At 36.6% G+C, this 27,151-nt stretch overlaps 1 protein-coding gene across 3 annotated transcripts in view; it reads left to right on the top strand.

The window, feature by feature from the left end:
* The window catches only part of BRAF (B-Raf proto-oncogene, serine/threonine kinase), a 76,549-nt gene that overhangs the window by 21,622 nt on the left and 27,776 nt on the right, over positions 1-27,151 (top strand). For 2 of the 3 annotated variants that reach the window (XM_025169184.2, XM_088141141.1), the window contains exons 4-14: positions 247-350; positions 926-1,028; positions 3,404-3,552; positions 4,708-4,827; positions 13,232-13,391; positions 14,713-14,749; positions 16,452-16,571; positions 19,806-19,942; positions 20,256-20,373; positions 20,880-20,964; positions 22,594-22,770. In XM_025169184.2, the coding sequence (XP_025024952.1) occupies positions 247-350; positions 926-1,028; positions 3,404-3,552; positions 4,708-4,827; positions 13,232-13,391; positions 14,713-14,749; positions 16,452-16,571; positions 19,806-19,942; positions 20,256-20,373; positions 20,880-20,964; positions 22,594-22,770 (1,310 nt within the window). The remainder of the gene's footprint in view (positions 1-246; positions 351-925; positions 1,029-3,403; positions 3,553-4,707; positions 4,828-13,231; positions 13,392-14,712; positions 14,750-16,451; positions 16,572-19,805; positions 19,943-20,255; positions 20,374-20,879; positions 20,965-22,593; positions 22,771-27,151) is intronic. The other variant, XM_025169183.2, reaches the window with a different exon arrangement.

Here is a 27,151-nt window from a genome sequence, read left to right as displayed (position 1 = left end):
TCTTACTAAACACTGGTTGGTCTGTTTCAGCAGAATTTTTAAAGATTGTAAAAATTAAAATACATAAATTTAAAGAGAATACTATATATATATAAATAAATATATATATATATATATATATATATATATATATATATATATTAGAGTTTAGAAATATCTCCCATGATACTACACTGAAATGTAAATATCTCCCATGATACTACACTGAAATGTAAAGCAGTGATTTTTTTTAAAAAAACTTTGTAGGTTCCAGCACGATGTGGAGTAACAGTCCGGGAGAGTCTAAAGAAAGCTTTGATGATGCGAGGTCTTATCCCAGAGTGCTGTGCTGTTTACCGTATACAGGATGGGTATGGTTTGATTGCAATATGGCTTTGTGGGCGGTGATCACTTGAGATCAACAGCTAAAGGGATTGTTTCCAGTTGTCTGAGAATACTAGCTTTCAATCATTCAAAGCAGGTGCTTTCACAAAAATAAGAACCTCCTAGTATCAGCTGATGAAATTGTGGGAGGGCAGATGGTAGGAGAAGAATTTGTTCTCTTGATTCATTAGTTGCTTTGCTGGAGGGAGCTTCAGTGTGATCTCTCCTTTACACTGTAGTACAGCAACTTCCAAATTCTTTCTGTCTCTCAGGTTTTTCTGTGAAGACTACTCTGGCACTAAACTAATATAGTTTTAGTTGTGGAGATAAATAGTCATTTCATCAGAATGAAGCTTCCTGAGGTTTTTGGAACCTGAGAGTCTGCTGTAGAGCTTTGCTAGAGTTGAATTGCAAAAAAAGAGTTATATTAAGTTTCTGTGGGGAAAGGGCTGGGAAACAAACATTTGTTTGGTATCACCATCCCTCTGACAAGCACATCTTCATCATTAAGATCTGAGTTTAGAAATTGCATTTAACCCCAAAGAGCTTATTTACACTGCAGGGAAAAGAAGCCCATTGGTTGGGACACAGACATTTCCTGGTTGACGGGAGAAGAACTACATGTGGAAGTCTTGGAGAATGTGCCTCTTACAACACATAACTTTGTAAGTCGTCTTCCCTCGTAATGTCCGTTGTTGTTTCATCGACTTTTGCAACTTTTAAAAACCACATTGGTCTGCCTCACAATATTCTTTGAGTGTCAGATGTTCCTGAAACACAGTCATGGCTGACACACTCCAGTTACTTAGGATCACACCACATGGTTTACAAACCACAGTAGCTAACTTCACCCAAAACAGGAAGCCAATGGCAGACAAATCATATTACGATTTAGCAGGCTAAGAGACCCAGAGAAAATAATCATTTCAACACTTGAAAAAAATATTGTCTTGAAAATGCCGTGTCTTCAGTGGTAGTGGGGGAGGGGGGACAGAAGCCATGCTTCTTTTGGTAGAGAGTTCCATTATCGGGTGCTATCACTGAGAAAGCCTTACTTCTGGCCATTGCACTGAATTGTACCTACCAGTAGAGCTATCAGCAGGATCCTCCCAGCTAACTTTAATGCATGAGTTGGATAGTATTTGTGGGAGAAAATCTTTTTTAAGTATTTGGGTCATAAGTTGCTTAGAGCTTTTTAGACTAAATCAACACTTTAAATGGTAAAAAATCAGTGCAGTGTTTTCCAGACTGGTGTTTTCTGGTTTTACTTAACTAACCCTTGGAAGTTGTTATTTCTGCAGTAAGCCCTACAGAGTACTGCATTAAAGAGTGTCACTGTTGGTGGAAATATGTACCAATTTGCTTGCAACTTGGCTAATGCCATCTAGAGAGATTACAATTTATATAGTGTAAATTTAGCAGAATGTAATTCTGCTTCTGCATGATATTCATGCTCAACTCTTGATGATCTACAGAAATTTTACATCCCTAATTCTTACCATGTTCCTTGAGAATTAGGTTGCATTGACTTCAGAGATAATTGCATTTCAAACAGATGTGTTTAGGATTGCATATGGAATCACTTTAATTTTGCTCTCATATATGTGTGCGTTTGTGTGTGTGTGTCTATATATATATAGAAACACACACATATTCATATATACGTATATATGCATGCTTTAATCTGCATAAATTAAAGACCTACTTGGCAATTAGAACCACATGAAGGAAACTATTTCTTAATTGTGATGGGTGCCTCTGTACAGAGAAATAGAAGGTAGAAAGAAATAGGGCTAGACAGAGTGGTTACATTAGAACAGGAGGGGCCAGCAAGAACATCCCTGTTTCTCCATAACTGTATGAGTTCTTTAATGTCTGAATAGAGCTTCAGTCGTTAAACTTTTTTTTATGAACTTTATTAAGTTTTAAAAACCAAAAAGATAAAAGCTAACAAGAACTAATAATTGAGAAGAAAAGTAGAAAGCAACAAAGTTAGAAAGAAAGAAAACAAAAGTGGTAGGAAGTAGAGAAGAAGAAAAGGAAAAAAGAGATACAAAAAGAATAACTTCTTATACAGCAGATATAGATGAATCATATAATAACCTCTTATTCTAAAACTATATCTTGACATACATGTTTTGTATAGTCTATTAATTTAACTAATCATCAAATCCATATATCATAATTTCATTTTTTTCTGTTTCCTGCAAAAAGTCCAAAAGGGGCTTTAGCAGTTGAACTATTTTAACTGAGTTATTTTGTATGTTTGACTTTCTTCAAACCTTGAACCCATTTTCTTTCATAAAATACCTTGTAATAGAAGACGGTAGAAAGTCAGAACATGAACTTGCTAGTTTAGACCTGAAGGCAGACAACCAGCTAACTAGTAATGAGAGAGAGTACTTAATTATCTTATATGAATGAAAATTGGATTTTGCTTTAAAATGCAAATAAATATTTAATAATACAGTATGTCTTTAGGCACGTATGCTCTAAATGTGTGTTATCTATAATAGCATACTGTAGTCCAGTATTCTTCTATGTTTCTAAAGCAGCTTTCCTAACCCGATGCCTATGGGCATCTGCTGGTGGGAGGGAACAGAGGGCGAGGGATCAAATGTGCATCATGATGCAAATTCTTTCCTTTAAATACTTGTGTGTGATGTTGCAATGCAAGTATGAAAGGATGAACCTTGCATTGTGACATCATGATGGACTTTTCATCATTTTGGGTCATAATAGTTACTGATAGATGCTTATGCTGATTCCCTCTAGAAGTGTTGAATTATAGCTTCTAGAATCCCCTAGTTCAAAGACCAAGCTAACTGGGAATTTTCAGAGTTGTAGACCAATATACCTGATAAGTTCTAGGTTGTGAGGGATTGCTTTCAGTGTTTGAACAGAGAACTATGATCTTCACAAATGTACTATTTATAGAATAATATATTGCATTGAGCCATAATCAGAAGAAAATTTCAACTGGTGAGATGATATTCAACAGAATAGAACTTCATCTCTTCTTATTTTTTTGATGGCTTAGGTACGGAAGACATTCTTCACATTAGCATTTTGTGACTTCTGTAGAAAGTTGCTTTTCCAAGGATTCCGTTGCCAGACTTGTGGTTACAAATTTCATCAGCGTTGCAGTACAGAAGTACCACTGATGTGTGTGAATTATGATCAGCTTGAGTAAGTAACTGGAACTTAAATGCTCTGGACCTAAAGCTGTAGATGTTTGCCAGTGAAGAATCTTAGGAAGATGTAATAAGCTATAGTGACATCCTTGTAGTACAAAAAGAAAACTATGTCCTCTCATGGTGTCTCTCCCATAAGGAGAGGTGCCTGCAATATAACAAGTATGCAAGATTATGCAGATCTAACTTAAACAGGGGTGATCAAGTACATCCAACTTTTGGTATTATAAAAAGATTTATATTGGACCTATTCTGTTCCAGCTATATTTTATATGCAGTGCTCCCAAAATATAAGCTAGAGTGACAAGCCCATAAGATTTTGCATTCTATAATGTGTACTTGCTAGACCAATAGAATTGTTGTTTGGAACTCTTTGTATAAATTAGGATTATATTGGCAAAATTTATTTATGTAATTATTTAGTTAGAAAGACCTATCCTGCCTTTATTCACCAAATCAAGGGAGCACTCTAAGAAAATAAAAGCATTTAAAACTTGTGGCAGAGACTGCTGAGTTTTAATGCATCTGTTTATATAAGCACTGAGAAGAGCTTAACTGTCATTCTTAGGGCACAAAGATTCCTTATGCAAATGCCTCTTGTTCAGATTAATCTAAGGAATAGCCTAAGGAAACCAGAAGCTGTCCTTAAAAAGCAAAATGCTTATTGGTAACATTACTGTGATTTAATCAACACAGATATACAGAAAAAGGATACCATGATGAGCTGAGTCCATATGTCCCCTCATTCAGTTGCCTGCTTAGTCTTGGGTAGAGGGGATTCCTTTACCTTATACAGTACATCCTGTTCTCCATCAGCAGAGATCAATAAAGCTATTTTAAAGGCTTGCTCATGTGGCAAAAGAGAGCTTCCAACTGTCACATGGGGTAATTCATTTATCTCCGTTACAAGTGTAACATTTTAGTCTTATTTCTATCACATAGAAAAGCAGAAAGCTGCTTAACCTGAGCAGAAACAAGATCGCTACTATTCTGACTAGCAAAAAGAATTTATTTGAGTGAGCATTCCAAGCAATTTAAATTTAAGGTTCCTAATTAGATATCATTTTCTATTGCTTTCTTTTGGGGATGTGTTAATTTATAATATTTTCTTTCTCTGATGTTATGATTTATTTTTGTTCTTGCTCCACAGTTTACTCTTTGTCTCCAAGTTCTTTGAACATCATCCAATACCACAGGAAGACACCTCTATAGGGGAGACCACCCCAACATCTGGATCATACCTTTCAGTGGCCCTTTCAGATTCTTCTGGGTGTGTTCTTAAATCTTGCTATTCCAATCATAATTAGTTTTTATCTACAAATTGCCTTATTCAAAATCCTGCTTTGCATTCCAGCTTGGCTAGATTGTGGTTTGTTACATCTGTGCTTAAAAGTTGAGCATCTGATACAGAATTGGATTGAAATTGGGGACTTTATAGAGGGCATTGTTTTTGAAAGTAAGGGCATTGATTTTGAAAGGTTGCAGGAGTTCATGCACCTCCTTGAATCAATAAATAATCTTAACTTTTATTTTTTTTTTATATTTTGAAGGAGGACATTTGATCTCTAGTCAGCTTTGCAGGGAAAGAAGATCTCCAGTTGCTTTACTTTAACATTTATAAAGTATTTTCCTTTCTTTCCTAATCATTCATTCATTGGATCTAAAACTGCTACCCTTGCTTACATTAAATACTGTAACTTAAACAGATTACATTGTAATGCTCACTTTTGAAGAAAATCTTTCTTTGTTTCCAGCAAATCTTATATAGTTGCAATATGAGACAGGGTTGGGGTAGGGAGTTTTGTAGCACTCCCTTTTTAGCTCAAAGTGGTACCTGAGAAGCAGAAGAGAATTGTTTGTGATAATATTCATGGCAAAGAATGAATCTACTTCCTTCTCACTAAGACTGGGTTGGATGTGTCCCTTCCACACACAAGTAGAGATTGTTCTAGAGTGTGGATACAGATAGGAACTAATTTCTTCCTACTGTCTCTTAGACCTAGGCAACTTGTTCTTCAAATTAGTATGGGCACCTCCTAAAATCCCTAGTCACTTAACAGCTAATGTCAGACATCTGGAAAACACAGGTTTCCTACCTTTGAGGTAGATAAATATACCTACTGATGGATAGACAAAATCAACATACCAGCTTTAGATAGGTGATGGTGTTTTGTGGTGTTTTTTTGTGGTCTCTCCCTTTGTATGTATCTTCAACATAAGCAGAGACTTTCCATTATAGGAGTTCTATTCCTGCTGGCATTTGCTTGAAATATCTCCCTTACCTTCAGTGAAACCTGTTTCCAAATGAATTGGATTACCTTTGCACTTTTCCAGCTGACACCCTCTTCAGAATTGATAGTAATAGTAGTAGTAATTTTTATTTAGTGTGTGGTTATAATTCACTTGCAAGTTATTCACAGTAATCATGTAAAGGCAGCAATGCAAACAATACACATTTTTCTATAATACATTTAATGCTAGGCAATTGCTTCCATATTTTACTTTGTACTAAGTTATAAACCAAACCCAAGGAGCATAATAGATGAACATTTTACAGCGAAAGCTGCAAATAATTTTGCCTCAGAATCTCTGTTGATCTAGAAGTATTGCACTCCTACACTTACACATCTCCATCTTTTCTTCATATAATGCACACACAATATATGTATCTGACGTATACATACATCTAGCAAAGTTGCTAGCCCATCTCTTCTGTATATTAGCATAAGTAAGTTTGTAGCACATTTATGTACTTAAAAGCATTTTTGCTCTTCTTTTTAAGCAAAAAGGCAGCTAAAATAGGAGTTAGCAAAGCAGGGTAGGCTATTTTGTTTAAATGTCTACACTGGGGACAGATTTCTGATCCAGCACATTTTCATTTTGATTTGTAAACAATGATTTATAGGGAATTTTGCTTATCAGATACAGTTGTTACCGTAGTCGTTCAGTGTGAGCATTAGATAATCTTGATACTGGATGTGGAAAATATAATGTACCTATATAAACAATATTAAAAAGGGAAACGTTGAAGTAAAAAACATTGTTGTGACATCTTTCATGCTAATGCAGCAGTATTAAAATAGAATGAGTGTGCTATGAACTCCTAAATGAAAAGTGAAATAAAAATCAAACAAATACCTAACATGTTTTTAAAATGGTATTAATTTAGAAAAGTAGTTTGACTCAGAGTTTTGGTGTTGCTCATTTTAGTTAGGATCCTTTGGGAAATTCATTTAGCAATATATTCTGTAGAGACCAAACAATAAAATTAAAAGCAAAACCAGAATCAAACAAAAAGATTCCATATATTCCTTTATTAACTGAAAATGAAATACAGTGAAGTCTGCTGAAGAAAAAAATGCCAGAAGCACTAAACACATTAAAATATCCAAAGCAGGTCTTATATTAAACATCACATAAACATATTAAATATACACATGAGCACACAAAAATCCATGCTGTTAGTTATAGCTTTAAACTATAAGTAAATTAAATACGGTAAATGAAAATTGACTTTAAGTAATGATTTCCCTTTTAAGTCTTCTTTGATTCCCACTAGTATGATGTCTAGACTTTTGACAAAGAACTGTTTTAAAATATTTTCATTAAATAGTTCTCTAGAGTTCTTCTTGACAAGGGGCTATACCTAGGAATAAAATAGAAAAAGAGACAGACTCTAAGATTCTGACAGTACAGAAGTCTGTCAAATCTTAAAAGAAAGAGATGTGCTTATATGCAGTTGCTTTTTGTAAATTGTTCTAACTTTTGTGAAAAAGGAAAAAACATTAATAGAGGAACAAAATAGTATTGATCTTGAGTAATGTTAAGTAACTGAAAAAAATAACATTCTTAGTGTCTTTTATTTGCTGTGAAGGGAGAATAAAGGAACTAGTATATAAGTAGCATGAGCTACAGGCTATATATAGACCCCAGCACCCCTTTTGCCAACTCCCAAGCCTCTCAGAATGCCTCCACTTAATCAACTTTGTGGTCCATATCTGAGTAAGGTTAAGGGGCAAAATAAGTGTGTTAGGACAATGAGAGTCTTAAGCCAATATATCCCTTTAACTAAAAAACCCAAACATTAATGTTTTCCCCCATAGGAAAGAGGGGCAGGGGGAAGGGGCAGAATGTACCACATGGTACAATTTAAGTCCCACCAAACACTGACTGCTCATAAAGGCAAATAAAAATTTTGGTTCTGGTTGTTCTGTTATGGTCATGATGTCACCACACACCCAGAATACAGTATTGTTTTGAAGAAAACTAAGTGTGGCCTCCACATAATAGTTGCCTTCTACTCTACCCCATTTAATCCTTATCTCCTCTTCCTCCTCAACATTTTTTTGCATGCTTTTAAGAACTTTCAGGTAAATACTCTTCTAGAATAGTCTCCTTCCAATATCTCTTGCAATTTTTTAGCTATCTCCTTTTATTTTCCTATGAGTCAAAGCATCCTTGACTACTAAGTATACATGCTATTGTTTTCTGGACTAGCTGAAGTTTTCAGGTAGTCTTCAAAGGGAACCCTATGTAGAGTGAGTTGCAATAATTTAATCAAGAGATGATAGGGGCATGAACGACCATCTTCAGTGCATTCTGTTCCACATAAGGCCATAGCTGCCACACCAGAAAAAGCTGTGCAAAAACTCTCCAACTCTTTCCACCAAGTAAAGAGTCAGAAGTCCAAGAAGGTCACCAGATTGCTAGCCTGACCTCCAAATCTTCAGCCACTCTCTATTGTTTGGGTTGAATCTGAATCTGTTTTTCTCCATCTAAACTCTGAAAGCTTCCAGACATTGGCCCATGACTTCCATCGTATTTCCAGTAGGCCTGGGATAGAGATGTATAACTGGTATCATCTTCACATTGATAATACCTGACCCTGAACCATCAGATGACCTCTCCCAGGGTTTCATGTAGGTGTTGAATAAGATAGGGAAAAAGACTTAACTTTGAGGCACTCCATACTAAAATGCCTGTGAGCTGACCTCTTCCCACACCAACCCCCCATCATCAGCTGGATCTGCCTGCTCAGGTAGGAGAACTACTGTCCCCCAACTCCTAATCCTTGTAGGTAGTCCAGAAGGATACTGTGGTCAACAGTATCAAAGGCTTCTGAGAGATCTAGGAGAAACAAGGGTGGTCATGCTATCTCCATCTAGGCCCTTCTGAAACTGCAGCTCCATTCCTTTCTCAATAACCTTACCTCTCCCTAGAGATAAGAAAGTAATTTTCCAGTTTTGTTGTATCTGGACCTGACCTCTAGCATTTTCCCTTCTCTCAAAGAGGTGTTGACTACAGCCTGGATCTGGCTTCTAGGCTCTTCCCTTGCTGCTTTTAGTAGCCAAGTGGGGCAGGATTCCAATCCCCAAGTGGCAGAGCCAAGGTCACAGTGGTCTTTGTCCATTTCCTTGGGATCCACAGGCTCAAAGTGTGAGTGATATAATCCACAAAGTGCTCAGCCAGGCAATCACAACTTACACTGATTGGATTTTCTGACCCATCCTTCCCCCAAAGTGTTCTGCACTCTTTGAAAAGTGCAGCTGGCTGACATTCTGCAGGCACAGTAAGGGCTGAGGAATAATTACATTTCACTGCTTTTATTGCTACAGGGTAGGCTCTCGTCTGGGCTGTTGCTCATGTCCAGCCACATTCACTTCTTGTTTTCCACCAGCATCACTCTAGGTGTCTCTTAACCTGCTTTGTTTCCTGGAGGTCCTCAGTAAACAAGGAGATGCACCATAGGCAGTGAAGATTCCCCTCCAGCTCTTACTGTATCTAAGACTGGGCACAGTATGCAAAAACAGTATTTCACAAAGTAGGTTAGCACAACATAAACTCTCTTTGAAGCATTAAAGCAGCCATAATTTTTGCAAGGCTCCCTTGGGTGCTTCAGAAGCTGTCTGTGATTGATTGCAAGTATGTCTGCATGCACAGGCAACACTTCCACTGGGACCCACCCACTAAGTGAAAGTGCAAGTAGAGATAGTTTTCAGTTTCTGAATTTCCTGTTTACATTTAATATATCACATGATTTTCATCTCTTTTTCATCAGCATTTTCAATGAAGCAGCAGCAGCATCTTTAGCTTTCTACAAAGTCATAATTTTAGCTCTCAGATATTCAAATGACCTCTTATTCATTCTCAACTTCTGATCTTTCCTAATGCTGTCCTAGATTAACTAAGCAACATAAACTCATTTCTGTAAACTCCATTTTGTGTTGCAAGTAGAGGTATGCAAAACATTTTGAATTTGAATCATTTCAGGGTTACTGAAACTTCACTGAAAGCATTTCAATCTCATTCCAATCTTACTGGAAGTGTTCTGATCTAAAACAGAGTGGTTTTGGTCAGAATTCTTCTGGTAAAGTTGGAGTAGTGTTGGAGTACTTCTGGTGAGGTCCAAACAGACCATTTCAAGCTAAAACTAGTTCAGATTTGAAACGTTTTGCACATCTTTAAGCCCATCTATATGATTTTACATCCTAATTATTATTGTGCTTTATACTGTAATCTTCCCTGTCACTTTACCATTTATCTGTATTTGTTTCTTTAATTCTGAAGTAATCACAGCAAGCTTCACAATTATTGGCTTAGATCTGCTTTTTATTTGGTTTTAAGTTCTTATTAAACCTAAACTCACTCCACTGTTTCAAGCTGTGCTAAAGAATTTGACAAATAACACATTTTTGTGTAGGATAACTCCCCTTAGATTTCAGGTACTTTATTAAAGGGAAATCAACCATATTATTATTGTAATCCTTCCTTTAAATTAGTAAGTTGAACTTAAGAACTGTTGGTGATTGTATGAACACACCCTTGTAGTTTGCTTAGCAACAATATGGAAGTGGTTTTCCACTGCCTTTTTTTAGTTTTTTTTTTTAAACTTACCAATACAACCTGTAATTCTGTTTATTCTTGAATTGTCTCTTATCCAAGTACTAACCAAGTTTGACCCGGCTTAGCTTTTTGAGATTTGCCAAGTTCAGCTAGGTGATGCTATCTATCTGGGCCTACATTTCCCTCCTCTCTCCCCCTCCCTCCCTCCCTCCCTCCCTCTCTCTCTCTATCTATCTATCTACACAAACACACACACACTTCAGTCGTATCATAAAAAAACAGGTAAGGCCATCTGGATCATTACCATGTAGAAGATTAATGTAAGGAAAGAAAAGCTTGATTTCAGCCTCCTGCTATTACTGCCCCTCATACATGGAATCAAAGATCATACAGTGGGGCAAAAAAGTATTTAGTCAGCCACCAATTGTGCAAGTTCTCCCACTTAAAAAGATGAGAGAGGCCTGTAATTTTCATCATAGGTATACCTCAACTATGAGAGACAAAATGAGAAAAAAAATCCAGAAAATCACATTGTCTGATTTTTAAAGAATTTATTTGCAAATCATGGTGGAAAATAAGTATTTGGTCACCTACAAACAAGCAAGATGTCTGGCTCTCACAGACCTGTAACTACTTCTTTAAGAGGCTCCTCTGTCCTCCACTCGTTACCTGTAGTAATGGCACCTGTTTGACCTTGTTATCAGTATAAAAGACACCTGTCCACAACCTCAAACAGTCACACTCCAAACTCCACTATGGCCAAGACTAAAGAGCTGTTGAAGGACACCAGAAACAAAATTGTAGACCTGCACCAGGCTGGGAAGACTGAATCTGCAATAGGCAAGCAGCTTGGTGTGAAGAAATCAACTGTGGGAGCAATAATTAGAAAATGGAAGACATACAAGACCACTGATAATCTCCCTTGATCTGGGGCTCCACGCAAGATCTCACCCTGTGGGGTCAAAATGATCACAAGAATGGTGAGCAAAAATCCCAGAACCACATGGGGGCACCTAGTGAATGACTTGCAGAGAGCTAGGACCAAAGTAACAAAGGCTACCATCAGTAACACACTACGCCGCCAGGGACTCAAATCCTGCAGTGCCAGACGTGTCCCCCTGCTTAAGCCAGTACATGTCCGGGCCTGTCTGAAGTTTGCTAGAGAGCATTTAGATGATCCAGAAGAGGATTGGGAGAATGTCATATGGTCAGATGAAACCAAAGTAGAATGTTTTGGTCTAAACTCGTCGTGTTTGGAGGAGAGAGAATGCTGAGTTGCATCCAAAGAACACCATACCTACTGTGAAGCATGGGGGTGGAAACATCATGCTTTGGGGCTGTTTTTCTGCAAAGGGACCAGGACGACTGATCTGTGTAAAGGAAAGAATGAATGGGGCCATGTATCGTGAGATTTTGAGTGAACACCTCCTTCCATCAGCAAGGGCACTGAAGATGAAACGTGGCTGGGTCTTTCAGCATGACAATGATCCCAAACACACCGCCCGGGCAACGAAGGAGTGGCTTTGTAAGAAGCATTTCAAGGTCCTGGAGTGGCCTAGCCAGTCTCCAGATCTCAACTCCATGGAAAACCTTTGGAAGGAGTTGAAAGTCCGTGTTGCCCAGCAACAGCCCCAAAACATCACTGCTCTAGAGGAGATCTGCATGGAGGAATGGGCCAAAATACCAGCAACACTGTGTGAAAACCTCGTGAAGACTTACAGAAAACGTTTGACCTCTGTCATTGCCAACAAAGGATATATAACAAAGTATTGAGATGAACTTTGATATTGACCAAATACTTATTTTCCACCATGATTTGCAAATAAATTCTTTAAAAATCAGACAATGTGATTTTCTGGATTTTTTCCCCCATTTTGTCTCTCATAGTTGAGGTATACCTATGATGAAAATTACAGGCCTCTCTCATCTTTTTAAGTGGGAGAACTTGCACAATTGGTGGCTGACTAAATACTTTTTTGCCGCACTGTATAATCCATTGGGCTACTGAATGAAATAGCTAAGCTACAGTTCCATTTTTTAAAAAGATTATGTCTATTGTTTTAATTCCACACATATTTGAAATTACAAGTAACCTAGTATGTCAGTTATGGCTTTTTTTCAAAATAAGCTTTATCTCCAATCAAATGCAACCACTTTGATCATCAACAATATGAAAAATTAAAGAAGAAAACTCTGAAGAAAACTCTTCCCAAACAAAACCCCTTTTCTCAGACCAAAAAGTGTTTCCCCAATGAAATAACCTCTCTCTTTTTATTAGGGAATACACAATGTTTATATCATATGATATGTTCTTTCCACCATGTTAATTCACCAAACCATGTTAATGTTCATTAACTTCCACTAGTAAGACCCCTTGGTAACCTCTCTTTGACTAATGTGTAGTTTTGGTTCCACATTTTGGACTATTTCTAAAAGGTGCTTCTAGTCCTTTGCTTCGTGTCCCATGGATTTGTATGTTACATCAATGTATATCATATGTTTGTAAGTATTTACACCTTAGATTGTGAATACAAGAATATTAGTGTATTAGGCATCCTATACTTACAATCTATAGCCAGACAATCCAAAAATTGAGCAGGTGAAGGAATAAGTAAACTTTAACTGGCACTGGAGGGCTTGCCATCTATCTCAGGATGTACAGTAGCACACTGGTCATAGTCCTATATTAGAAGCTTGCAAAATTCATCGAAGGGTCTTGCAGTTGCTATCAGTAAGCAGATTACGATGGGTGGAGGTGGGTTTTGTCGCATCTGTGAAATAACTAGCAGCCCAGCAGATCTTAATTATTTTTAATGCCTTGACTTTCTCAGCCCACCAATTCTCCCCAGTCCATCTCCTTCAAAATCCATTCCAATACCCCAGCCATTCCGACCTGCAGATGAAGACCATCGGAATCAGTTTGGTCAACGTGATCGCTCATCATCTGCCCCCAATGTGCACATCAATACAATAGAGCCAGTCAATATTGATGTAAGTTCCAAACTAAGTGTTTTCTTTATAATTAATGTATTTATTCCCTTATCCTAAACATTTGGAGACAGGTGTAGCAAAAAAAAGCGCTACAGACAACTGAATCCTTTCTTCCAATTTACAAATAAAATCTACTTGCTATTTTCCAAAGGTGGGATGTAGTAGCTGTGAAAAATGGAAACAAGACTTACCTGGTCCAGGAAATGATCTGAAAGGCACACAATTTCATCCAGCCTCTGTACCTGAGAAGATTTAGCCACATACATTGCTAGAATTTAAAGACTATCTTAAAAATCAAGTAAACATGCTTAGCTTCTTGCATGTGTTAAACTGATCAAATACTATTTGGGGGCCATATGTTGCCTATACTGTGTTATACTAATAGATTATCTGTCTGAATCTAAAATCAGACATTGATTCTAAGGGCAAGCTCACATACCCTGTTTTTAAATTATGGCTAGCTCTTTGATAAATTGTGGTGATGACATGAATAAGCAAATAGGTCAAACTTGTTTGCATGCAATCTATCAAAAGAGCCTTCAAAATGGAGACACAGAAAATTACAGAAATAACAATTCCATCCCAAAGCTGAATAAATGTAAACAGTATGGATGCAGTTATAGTTGAAGACTGCAAGTATATCATGACATAGGTGAATGTGTTTTGGTACATCACATGCTACGTGAATCATCATGACTTTTGATTTAAATATTTTCAACCAATTGTTGTAGTTTCTCTAATCTGAAGTAGCTAGTGAGAATCCAGGAGTTAAAAAAAACTCTTTGAATAAAGGGCTGGCATTTGATTGGCATGATTAGATGCTACATCTACTCCTTTCCCCCCTCCCAAAGTTAACTCTTGATTTTATTTTACCTGATAGTTCAGTATTATTCAGAAGCTTGCTACTTTTCCATTAATGGAAGTTGGTCCATATGCTAACACCTTGGCTATTTAACACTGCTAATTGATGGTCATTGTTTCCCTGTATCTCCAGTCAGTAGTCTTCATTTTCCTCCCTGCCTCTCTAAAACAATGTTAAGAGTAGCTATTAGATCTAGCCATACTTCTCCAAATTGTTTCTTGACAGTTCACTTCCAGACCCAAAAGAGCTCAAGTAGTCTTTATTGGATGCTCAGGTATTTGGCAGATAAGGGAATATTTTATAGGTTGGTAGTAAAGTATGCTGTAACTTTGCAGCTGCTTTCAGTTTGTTTTTCTTAGTTAAATGAAATAATTTGTACTATATCACCTGTCCTACTAATGACAAGCAATATACGTAATGCATGAATAAGGTGCATATAGTTTTGTTTTTGGTTTGTAGGACTTGATTAGAGATCAAGGGTTGCGAGGAGAGGGAGGTAAGTTACTTTGTTCTCTTGCACACACAATGCATTGCTTTGCCTCCTCCCTTTTAAACAACCTCCTTTTTGCAAAATACAGACACAGGAGGGAAATATAAATAGTGCAATGAAATTCAGTTGCATTTGCTTGTCCATGACATTTAACGTTGTCTGATAAAAAATTCAGTGGTTCACATTTCAGTGTGGGTGAAGGGAAGATGAGAACAACATGCAAAGTGGTAGCCAGTGCTTTTTAAAAAAACAGATAATCAAAGATAATAGAAGGCAACAGGCCTTCAGCTGACCCTCTTCCTCTTTCTTTTGCCCTAAAAAGCTTAAACCTGCCATCTTGCTATATTAAAAATGATTCTTTTTAAGATGTCTGTCAGCTAGCACAATTTGTGTGTGTATGTGTGTGTGTGTATGTATGTATGTGTGTGTGTGTATATATATATATACACATACATACATACATACACATACACACACCACGTATCTTTAGATGAATTCTGTTAGTTAAACTGGCCAGATTAATCAATGAAAAACAACTTTGAGCAACTCTTAAAAGAGGCTCCCTAGCAAACATTATTTTGGATACAGGTCTTTATCAAGTAAATAAGCATTCCATCCTGCACACATTCAAGAGAAAGGAAGAAGAGAACCTTTCTGAAGATGTGCTTATACTGTCTGTGCTTTTAATCTGTAGAATGAATAAGTTGTTAATTGATGCAGATGTCTTCAATCCAGTCATCATCATGTTTGGTGGCCCCTCTTAACTTGAAGTTTTTAAGAAGTGTGGACATGTAGGATGCTCCCATGCTATAAGAATGTTCAGCAGTTTTCTCCAGCTTGGCATCTCCAGATTGTAATTCCAGGAACCATGGTCAGGCAACTCTGGAACTCTGCCAATTTGGAAAAGAGTGTTTCAGGTTTTATGAGCAGGTCTAGCAAAGAGAAACTTCACCACCAAAAGTCATAACTGCAGAAGTGTGTATTTTCCCCACCATGTGACATATACACCTTTGGTGGATGTTGCTGCAAATAGCTGCAAATCCTGTTCGGGATAAGCTTCATTAATGCTTTGACTTGGCTCTTTCATTTGAATGTATGGTGCGGGCTGTACCATGCAGTACAGGAAAGCATGTGTCCTTAATCAGCTGGCCTTTTTGCTTTCCATGGCATTTTTTGTTTGTTTGTTTTCTTTTCTTTTTTTTAATACATTTGCAGCCTATGCCTTCACTGTAACATTTAGTAGAGACTCAGTTTTTAGTCAGGATTTTGTTTCTTCTCCCTCCCCGCTTTCCCAGTTACATCTAACAAACTGGCTACTACTTTGCAAATCTGAGATCGCAGGTATGACTTCAAGCCATGAATGCTACCCATTACATTGCCCGTTTGACAATTGCATATGTCTAGGGAGCTGTGGCTTTGGAACCGTTTTGCCCGTTCTGTCCAACATTTAAGTGTTGTGTACTATTATGTCATTTAAAATTCTGGTCAGTAGGCTCTCTTTGGAGCTTCTGATAATATGCACCAATTCCCAACCTTTTGAATATATGCTGTATTTTGTTTTTGAAATGGAATTACAGGTTTCTGCCCTGCAAAATCATAAGCAGTCTGTGCATAGGAGTCTAAGCACCTCAGTTATGTCCCATGACTTTCATTTCTTCTGTGTGTCTGTCTTCCTGTCTCTGCCTGCCCGTCTCTTTCTCTCTAACAGCCCCTATGAACCAGCTGATGCGCTGCCTTCGGAAATACCAATCCCGGACTCCCAGTCCCCTCCTCCATTCTGTCCCCAGTGAGATAGTGTTTGATTTTGAGCCTGGCCCAGTGTTCAGAGGTAGTTGGGCTCTTCTTTCTCATTTTCACCCAAATCAAACTAAATAAAACCACAGATGCTGTTTGTGCCTCACCCTCACAGCGTGTGTATGTAAGTGTGTGAGTTTATCAAAACATTGTCATTTTATTTTTTTTTTTTTATTATTTTATTTTATTTTATTTTATTTTATTTTATTTTATTTTATTTTACTTTATTTTTGGCTTAGCCTGGCTGAAATGCTTTGAATGTGCTTTTTCACTTATGGTCACTCACTCTTATTAAACTCACAAATTATTCTGTGTTGGACATCTGTCATAAAGCTGCTGGAGCATTACGTTATAGAGATAAGATTTTTATACTTTTTTTGAAGTATTGCTTGTTTTAAAAGTCTCGAGTTACAGTATGAAAATGAGGACAGGACAAGTCCTGCATATACTTAACATCTGTGTGAAACATTATTCAGATTTTTCTGAAGTAGGGTTGCCAACTGACGCAAAAAGGAAGAAAAAAATCAAATTGGCCAGGTTTCTTTTTAAAAAAAGCAGTTTTCTTTAACATAAAACTTTTATCATTATGCTGGCCCTCCAGCCAATTAATTCATAGTCCCTGAAGTGAACTTCAGTACAGAAGTTGACAACAATTCCGCCAGAACCATACTTTTGTGCATGTTCTTGAGGCTCTGTAGGATTTGGGAGTAGATTGACATTCCTGATTTTCTTGTCTGTCAGTTTTAACTTAATGCTTGAGCAAAATCCTACTTAACACTGTCTTTCAGAGATCTGTTGCAGAGCTAACGATTCTGCTAACAATTTTGTTAATTATCTGGAATATTATTTATTTCAACTATGTATTATGGCTGTGACTAATCTGGAGACTAAAAGGATGTATTTACTGCATAGCAGATCTCAATTAAAATCACGATCAGTTTGAAAACTAAAATATAAGAATATTCCACTTGACCTGAGTAGATTGTTGACACAAAAATTCTTCTAGGCAAAAGCATCAGAACCACAATTAAGAATTGGAACTGGACACAGAAACAGTTTTTTCCCCCTTTATTGAACTGTAGTCCAGATATGAAACTGAAGCATAAGATGCTGATCTGGTGATATACTGCAGGACAATTTGTACAGAGAAAGACTTGTAAATGTAATTCTTCAATTTATACTGTTTCGAAGGTTTTTATTCCCTAGGAAAGGCTATTCATTTTATTAGTTACATAATTAAAAATAAATAAATAGCTTTTAGAACAAAGGAACTTAAGCAATTAAACCAGGAATAGGCTTTCTTTAAGTGTACTTCCCTGTTTTGTCATAGATTAAAATGTTTCTGGTTTATATTGCTGGAAAAGGTACTACATAATTTAACCAATTAGTATGAACAGACCTCAGCTACTGTATTCTTTATTTGCTAGTATAGTTTTAGCATTTGAACATCAGCTTCTTCAACACAGCATCTTTCAGATATGTTTGGGCTGTGTTTCCAAGAATTTCTAAAAAGTGAGGCCCAAGGCTCTACTCTCAGAAATGTTGATAGTTATACTCTCTGGGGAGAAGGAAAGCTCCTTTTTTGCTACATGGACATTGGGAGGATAGGCTAGAAGAAGTTGCAAGAAAAAAAGAAAAGGAAACCAGTGAAAAAGTAGTTTTTCTAATATTCAGTTAGAAGTATAAGACAGGGATCTCAGGTTTTTATTTTTGTTTTTTTTAATTTCTGCTTAGCTCCTTCAGTATTGGCCTCCAAAAAAGTCTCTTCACTGTTGTCTTTCCTTAAAATTCACAGCATATTCCCTTTTAGTACACCTGGTTTCTTATAACATTCCCTTTGGAATAAATACTTCAAATAAATAAGGGAATAAATAAAAACAAGGCTCAGGAGAAAGCAAAGTATTATAGCAAGTGAGAGCCCTTTAAAAACAGTGTAAGGAACCTTCTTACATAGAGTGCAGGAGATAGAAAAAAATATTATTATGGGGCAATAAGCCCCATAGAACACAGTAGTAATTCATTTCAAAGTAAGTGACTAATAGTTGGGTCTTTAAGGTAATTCTACATAGAAAAACAATAAAGATTTAAAAACTCAGACTACACTCCATTTCATTCCCCCTCCCTTAGACCACATCTGGACTTAACAATATTTTAGAATCCATATTCAAAATTTACTCTTAAAGTCTCATATTAGTGTTATGGAAATAATTTTGTGTTCAGGTTTTTTTTTCCCCCCTGCCTGTTACAACAAATGAGGTAAAGCTGCTGAAGGCATCTTCTGCTTGCATACTGTTTTGCTGACAAAAGTCCTGGAGCCAAGGAGCAAAATGCACCCTGTCCTGGTTAAGCACAGAACTTTTACAATCCCTTTCCCAGCCTGTTGTACTCCAGATGTCTTAGTTGACAACTCCCATAACTCACAGCCAGCATGGCTAATTCTGTCATTAGAATTCTTTCTGAAAACAGTTATAACAGCAAAGCTCAGCAGCATTGTAGAGCTATGTAGATTTCGGCCTGCTTATGTTCACCTGCTTACCTGGATGATGCCTTCAGGATATTTGCCCTCAGCTTCCTAAGATGCCTCCCATGCAGTATACAAAGGCTGCCTTCTTATGGGAAAGAATAATCCGGAGTTTCCTTGGATTCACAGATCTTTCCAGGTCTTTTGAATCCTTCCTCGGTGTTAATCATTCCATTTGAGACCCAGATAGTTTCAGGCCTAGCAATTATCAGATTCCTAAAGGAAGCAAGCCCAGAAAGTCAGCAAAATTAAATTGTGTGCAAGTACTTTTTTTAAAAAAATGGTGATTTGAATGCTAAACATTTTAGTTAGCAAGTTCTTCTGCTTAAAGTGACAGTGAGTTAATTCCAGAGAAACCCTAGAGTGAGATAAACCCAATAATTGCTGTAGCGCTTGAGTCCAATTAACTCCCTCTTCATTGAACCCAGTATCTTTTCATAGTTTAGCAACTTCCGAAAACTGTATAAGGTGCAAACTTGTTCTTTCCTCTTTTGTGAATTAGAGTCACATTCTAACTCCACATCTTGGTAAAAGTTTTATAATTGAATTGAGCTGGAATTGCACCCTGAAACATTTATTAAATGCACTTGTTTTGCAAGTCTTAATCCTTACACTTAATTGTCTGTTATGTTTGGAAATACTGCATCTTATACACAGTCTTTGCAATTACTGTTTTGTGAATTAAGTCCATGTGTTTTAGTCCTTAAAAACCTAGAGCTATTTTTTGACCTTTAATTACAAATGTAGGCTCAACTACAGGATTGTCTGCCACACCACCTGCATCTTTACCTGGGTCTCTCACTAATGTGAAAGCATTACAGAAATCCCCAGGGCCTCAGAGAGAAAGGAAGTCCTCATCATCTTCTGAAGACCGTACTAGAATGGTAAGGACAAAATCATTTTTTAACTGGCACCCATTTGAGATTCACCATGTAAGCCAAGTTTCTTGTCTCCTACCTATGATTAGGGAATCAAAGGGATTCCCCAGCCTTTCTCCCTTTGTGTATGCAGATTCCCCCTTAAATGTTCAGGGCTTGATATCGTATAACATGGTGTGCTATGCTTGTAAAATGTGGGTTTGGACTAATTGGGGCTTTTAAAAAGTGTAAATGTAAGGCCATTCACATTAAGAAAACATACATAAATGTTTGATTAAGAAGACTTATGGAACTATTATTAAACTTGCTTTTCTTGCAGAAAACTCTAGGTCGACGAGATTCAAGTGATGACTGGGAGATACCAGATGGCCAGATCACAGTTGGACAAAGGATAGGCTCTGGTTCATTTGGGACAGTCTATAAGGGGAAATGGCATGGTATGTAGCTACTGCAGCAAACTGTTTTTCACCCAAAGTATTTAAAACAAATATTGAAACTTCAGCAGATTTCTCTATTGCTAAGGATTTTGAGAAATCTATAATTCTGAAATTTACCAAAAGTATTTTTATCAGGTTATAAACTGTCTTTCTGATTAACCTGCAGTTGTTAGCATCCAGGCATTTTGCAACAAATATTCCCATAGTGCTTTGAGCTTGTGTTTCTTGAGCAGCTGTTTTTTCTGCTGCATAGTAAAATCACATCAGAAACTGAAAAGGACTTCATAAAATGTTTGCGGTGCAAGACGAGAATGCCAGTCAGAGATCTTAAGTGAGCCTTTAGTAGCTTCTTGTTTTTTTTTATCAGTGTGCTTTGTATAATAAGACTTTATGGAACAGTATTGGTGTATACGAAACACTTAACCATTTTATGAGTGGCATATGTAACTTACTTTCATTTTTGACCAAAACATCCATAGCTCACTTTTTAAAATTCTTTTTTTAAGGTGATGTAGCAGTGAAAATGTTGAATGTGACAGCTCCCACCCCTCAGCAGTTACAGGCTTTTAAAAATGAAGTAGGCGTTCTCAGGTAAGATTATATGAAGATGACACAACCAGAGAAGCCACTAACCTTTCATATTAACATACCAGGTGTGTCCAGAACTGAAAACCATTCACAACAGTGCTGGGGGTTCTACAACCACCATATTCCAAGGGCTTGGAGAACAGCCAGGTTTTCAGGGACTTTCAGAACATCATCATCAACCATATGGATCTCTGGGGGGATGCTATTCCAGAGGGCATGAACTGTAACAGAGAAGGCATGATTCCTACGCCCCAATAGATAATATTGTTTAATCAAGGGAACCTGGAGCACATCCACTCTGTCAGATTATACCAGGAGGGTTTCAGCCTTTTATTTACAGATATACATGACATTTAAAACAACCAAAAATTTAAACAGGCTTCCTTCACAAGAAAAATCATACTACAGGTAGCCCTTGCTTAACAGTCGTCTATTTAATGACGGTTCGAAGTTACAACAACCTTGGAAAAAGTGCTTTACAATCTGTACTCACAGTTATGACCATCGCACACCATCACACGAAGTGATCACAATTTGCAACCTTTTTATAATGGTTGTTCAGTGAATTACATGGTCATTAGCAAATTCCAGCAAAAAAGTCCATTGGAGAAGCTGGATTTGTTTAATGACCACGTAAAAATGGTCGTAAAATTGGGTCCAGCCATGTGGTGACTCGCTTAACAGCCACCCTCCTAACAACCAATTTTCCAGTTCCCATTGTGGTCGTTAAGTGAGGACTACCTTTAATGAGGTCATCAAATGTATTGGTTGGAAAGGAAAAAAGCAAACAAGGGAGAAGAGGAAATGGAATGAAATATTCAGTAATGTGTCAGTTTTCATTTGTCTAGTGTGAGGCATTTAGGCAAAGTTTACATTGTTTGATTGATCAAATTTATATGCTGCCCATCTCACTATATAAGTAACTCTAGGTAGCTTACAAGTAAAAAAGTAAGCAATAAAAATCTTTACAAAAATATACAAAGTTAAAAGACAGAGAACATCCTCAAGCCACCAGCCACCCCCAGTGCTGCAAACCCCCATTGGATCCCCATGCTGGCAGAGCCAGGTCTTAACGCTCTTCCGGAAGGCCAAAAGAGTGGGGGCCAATCTCACCTCAAGGGGTAAGATGTTCCACAGGGCAGGGGCAATGGCAGAAAAGGCTCTCCTCCTAGACCCTGCCAGTTGAAATTCTTTAGCATTGTCTGGTGGGGTGGATAGAAAGTTTCTTTCATCTCTCAAAATTCAACTCTTCACTGCAGTTTCTTGGTAGCTGACTTACAAACAGCAGAAAATGGTACTTTTGTTACATCCTGTATTTGGTGGTGTATTACCTATTGCAGGATATTGCAATCACCTCTTAGTTGGCTTGAAATAACTATGAGATGAATGGGAGCTGTCTGCCTTTAAATACCATTGCTACAGGGTAGCAGTAGGAGAGTTTTATTCTTCCATACTTTGTTTACAGGCATTCCAGTGGCATCTAGTTTGCCATTGTGAGGAACAAAATGCTAGACTGTGGTCTGATTTGATATTTAAATGAGTGCAGATTCAAAGCTTTAATCTCTAGAATAGCATGTTGTTTTCATTTTTTTTCCAAATAATTTTAATTTTTCTTTTTCTCCAACCCCATAGGAAAACACGACATGTGAATATATTACTTTTCATGGGTTATTCAACAAAGCCACAGCTGGCTATAGTTACACAGTGGTGTGAAGGGTCCAGTCTTTATCATCATCTACACATCATTGAGACTAAATTTGAAATGATCAAGCTGATTGATATTGCACGCCAGACAGCACAAGGAATGGAGTAAGTTGGGTATCATTTGCCGAGCAATGTGGAGGAAATCTAAATTAGTTCCCTACACTGGAATAATTCATAGGAAGTTTCAATGAGTAGAGAAGATTTCAAGTTGATTTTTTTTTTAAAAAAAGACAACCAAATATGTTGATTTTCAAATTGTTGCTGAATTTAAGGAAATTGGTCTGTAAGTGTAGAACACAAACATAAGTTTGTGACTTTTAATTTATGCAATGCATTGATTAATTGCTAAACAGTCAAAGACCAGAAAGATGTTATATAAACATTCAGACAACGTGACAAACATATATAGAAACAAATGAAACTGAATGGGTAGAAACCAACATCTTCTAGTGAGGATTGCTGTGAAAACACAAATAATTTATACAGAGATCAATGAAATTAAATGTTAAAAATAGGCAAAATTGATCAGGCTTTGTAAAAAACAAGTACAGAAGAGAGCCTAAACTTAATTCATTGTTAAACATACCAAATGGATTCTAATGGCAATAGCAACAATTAAAAATGCTGCCAGTCTTTCTAAAAATGTCAGTACCAGATTGATCTCATAACAACTGATCTATAATCACTGAATCTTACTAACTAGAGGTGCAGTGAGCTTGAGATGCCAGCTATGATATAAAGAACATTTTAATAGCATGTGAATCACAGGTTCAACTTCAGTGTCAAAGAAGGCAGAGAGGTGGCTTTGCTGAGGAATATTATAGTACCTTCCCATCACCCCATCAAGAGCAATTAGTTCATGATAATACAAAAATCCTCCTGTGGAGTTGGAGAATATAAAAATATACAGTTGTGGTGAATGGGATACATTAATTCCACAGTAAAGATATGACATTTTGGATGTATCTTCTTGGCCATCTAGATCTAAAATTCTACATTTGAGCTCTGTCATAGCTTTCCCTGGACCTAGTGAGAGAATAGCTGAGGGGCAGAGCTTACAATGAATCAGGTTTGTTTTGTTTTTCTTTTTCAATAAAGAAATGTATTTATAAATAAAATTTATAGGCTGCCCAACTCATAATGACTCTTGGCAGTATACAAGATAAAAACAATTCAAGACAGACAAAAGAAAATGATAACCCAGAAAATAACATACTAAACACATTAATATAATTCTCATAGCAGCACACACTTCCTAACTTAGCACCTGGGGGGAAAGCTAGGTCTTTAAGGCCCATTTAAAGGATGCAGAATCAAGCAACTTGAACCTCTGGGAGGATAGTATTCCAGAGGGCAGGTACCACAACAGAGAAGGCATGCAATTGTTAGAAAAATAAACCAGATTAAAGACTCATGCCAAATTTTTTATTATGGCCAGTATTTACCATATTTTTCCATCTATAAGACGATACTTTTTTCTAAAATTGTTACACTAAAAATTGAGGGGCGTCTTATGCAAGGAAGTAAGCCGAGGAGAGAACTGCACAGTTGCAAAACTGCCCATACTTTGTCTCTGCAAACAGGCTTCCTCCTATCACTAGCCTCCAATCACAAGTGAAATAGCTTGTCTCTGCAAACAGGCTTCCTCCAATCACAAGCCTTATGTAACTGACGTCAGCTGATGCTGAACAAACCAATTGGAGGAAGTCTGTTTGCAGAGACAAGCTATCAGCAGTTTCACTCGTGATTGAATGTAATCAGTTATGCAAGAGAGCATGGAAATAGAGCTGCAGAGAGACAGTTTGGACCTCCTCCCACTGAGTGTATCAGGTAAATGTTACCTAATTACTAAATAAAAATGTGTTCTGCTTTATCTTTAAAATATTGATTTCTTAATTTTGGGTTGGAAAAGTGGGGGTTGTCTTATACATGGGGGCGCCTTATTGATGGAAAAATATGGTAAGTAGGCAGAGTCTCAATCAGGTTGCAAGCAAGTGCATTTGCTATTGATCAAGAAACATGGAGAATGGCTTTATAGCAGCAAACTCAAAACTTTAGCTTTACATAGTTGAAGTTTATGTTGCCCTTATGGTTTGCTGGTCTAATGACCGCACTGGAAGTTCTTGTGTTTGCTAAGTTGGTAAATCCAAAAGATAGAAATTTGGAAGTGAATACCTAAATATTAGAAATTCTTACCTTATTAATCTCCCATTAATTTTCCAGTTATGCGTATAGCCTTTTTTTTTTTTAAGTAACAACTAGTATCTTTGTTTTTAGAGTAACTGGTTTCTAATTTTTCCCTAAAGTAGAAAGATGCTAGTACACCAAAGCACCTGTGGAGGCCAACTTGAAACACAGAGAGGGCAGCCTCATTATCTGTAGACAGTAAAATAAGCCTCTAGGAGAGAGTTCAGTTTTTGCTAGGTCCAATAATGTGTCATTGATATAAAAAATAACTAGGAAGAGGGCCATGATACAGTTCTAATATACTCCTTTTAGGTAGTATAGAAAACAGGGGCAGTCGTTTTGCCGCTGCTCCTACTTCTGATTTGCATAAACAACATCAGTTTAAGAAGGTGCTATTTGATTGATAAAGTGATTAGCTTTGGCCACAGTCTCTCTCAGGGAATTGAGTCAACAGCTGCCTTCAGATCAACGAAGGCAGCATAGAGAGAGCTCTTTGGGAAGTTGGAATACTTCTCAGTAAGAAGATATACACTGATCTGGTGAATATCAGGTCTAAATCCTGATTGTTCTGCCACTAAGACCATTCAGTTAGCAAATTTATAATAGAGGTGTTTTTCATAGAGCATGCTAATTATATATAGCAAGGTAATTGGATAGTAATTAACCAGATTATTCATATTGCCTTTTTTGTAGATTGATACTATAATGATGTAACTACAGTCTTTAGTAAGGAATTAATTCTGGTAAGCAGATAGGCTAGTTCAGAGGTCCGCAAGTCAGATTTTATTTTCAAGAATTCTGGAGGAATTAAGTCCCCCCCCCTTTGAGACAGGAAGCCAGTCAAGCAAAAGGTTAGAGATTACAGAACGTGGGTCTCTTCACTGGTTATTGTACAAAGTATGCCACAAAAGTGTGTGACATAGATCTTAGGTAAGATTGAATTATTAGTGTTAAAACTGGATCTAACTGTGATATAGGAAACAAGATGCTGGAGCAGGCTGTCATTTTTATTTTTTTTTTTTTATAATGTTTTTTTTATTTTTACAACAAACACAAAACAAACATGAACAAACAAAAACATAAAAAAGCATAAAAAAGCATCTTCCATTTTATACCGTGTGTCAACCAGTTAAACTCGTTGGTGCCCCTTTCATAATCTTAAATTCTCATATCATCTATTCAAAATATACTTGTATACTTATCAATTAACAATTATTAATCATTCATAGCTAATCTATAAAATCATATATTACAAAAAATTTTAACTTTCAATAGGATTAGTAATACATCTCCATCTATCTATTATATGTGTATATATGTAATAATTAATATCAAATTTCTATTATAAAATTTCCTAATCTATTACATTACTATATTTTCTCATCTAATCATTAATAAAAACAAATCCCGTGTCATATAAAATTGCTTATCTTCTTACTCTAATTTCAAATCTCAATTTAACTCATCTCTGCACATTCCATAATTTTGAATAACTTCCTCCTGCATAAGTACTTTTTAATTTTTCCAATTCTTAAGAGTTACAATTCTAACCAATATCAGTTACAGTATCAATTACAATTCTAACCAAGTTACAGTTCTAACCAGATTTCACTACATGTTATACAATTTTTAACTATATATCTCAGATTTATACTTTATTCCAGCGCTTGCATAATTTTGAGTTCACCCTTTTCATTCAATATCCCAAAATATCTGGCTGTTCATTCCTTTTTTCTATATTATTGGATAAGAGAAAGCAATAATAAGTGTCCTTTTGAACATTCTGCTTTTTAAAGCTTCTGTCAGTTCCATCATTGTTGTATTCCCCTCGTTTTTTCTTTAAACATCTGCAATAGCTTCTTTCAATATTGTTTTACTTCTTCTTTTGTACATTCTCTTAGTATGATTTTCCATTATAATCTTGTATAATCTTTTTCTCACCTCAGTGCCAAGAACAAATCTGTCTCTCTTCATTTATCAGTTGATTAACCCTTTTAATTCTCAGTTTATAGGCCTCACAATAATTCCGTTTAATGTTTCTGATTTCTTGTACTATTTCTTCCTTTTCCAATGATCCCGTTTTATGTTTAATTAAGTCCATTTTAGCTTTAATATCTTTTTTTTTTTTTTTTTTGAGAATTTCTGCAGCTCTTCTTCCAATTTTTTATAGTCATCCTCAATAGTTTAAAGATCTTTTTCTGCATTGTGTTTCTCGTATAGTCTATTATCTTGATAAACCTTCATTGAGTCAAAGGATTCTTTATCTTTGTTCTTGCCAAAAATAAGAAAAAAAAAGAAG

This window comes from Python bivittatus, unplaced genomic scaffold, assembly GCF_059951505.1.
Source record: "Python bivittatus isolate LINGU-HERP-01145 unplaced genomic scaffold, Pbiv_v1 ctg000330_np1212, whole genome shotgun sequence".
Lineage (NCBI taxonomy): Eukaryota > Metazoa > Chordata > Lepidosauria > Squamata > Pythonidae > Python > Python bivittatus.
This window is presented reverse-complemented; position numbering and strand designations above follow the sequence as displayed.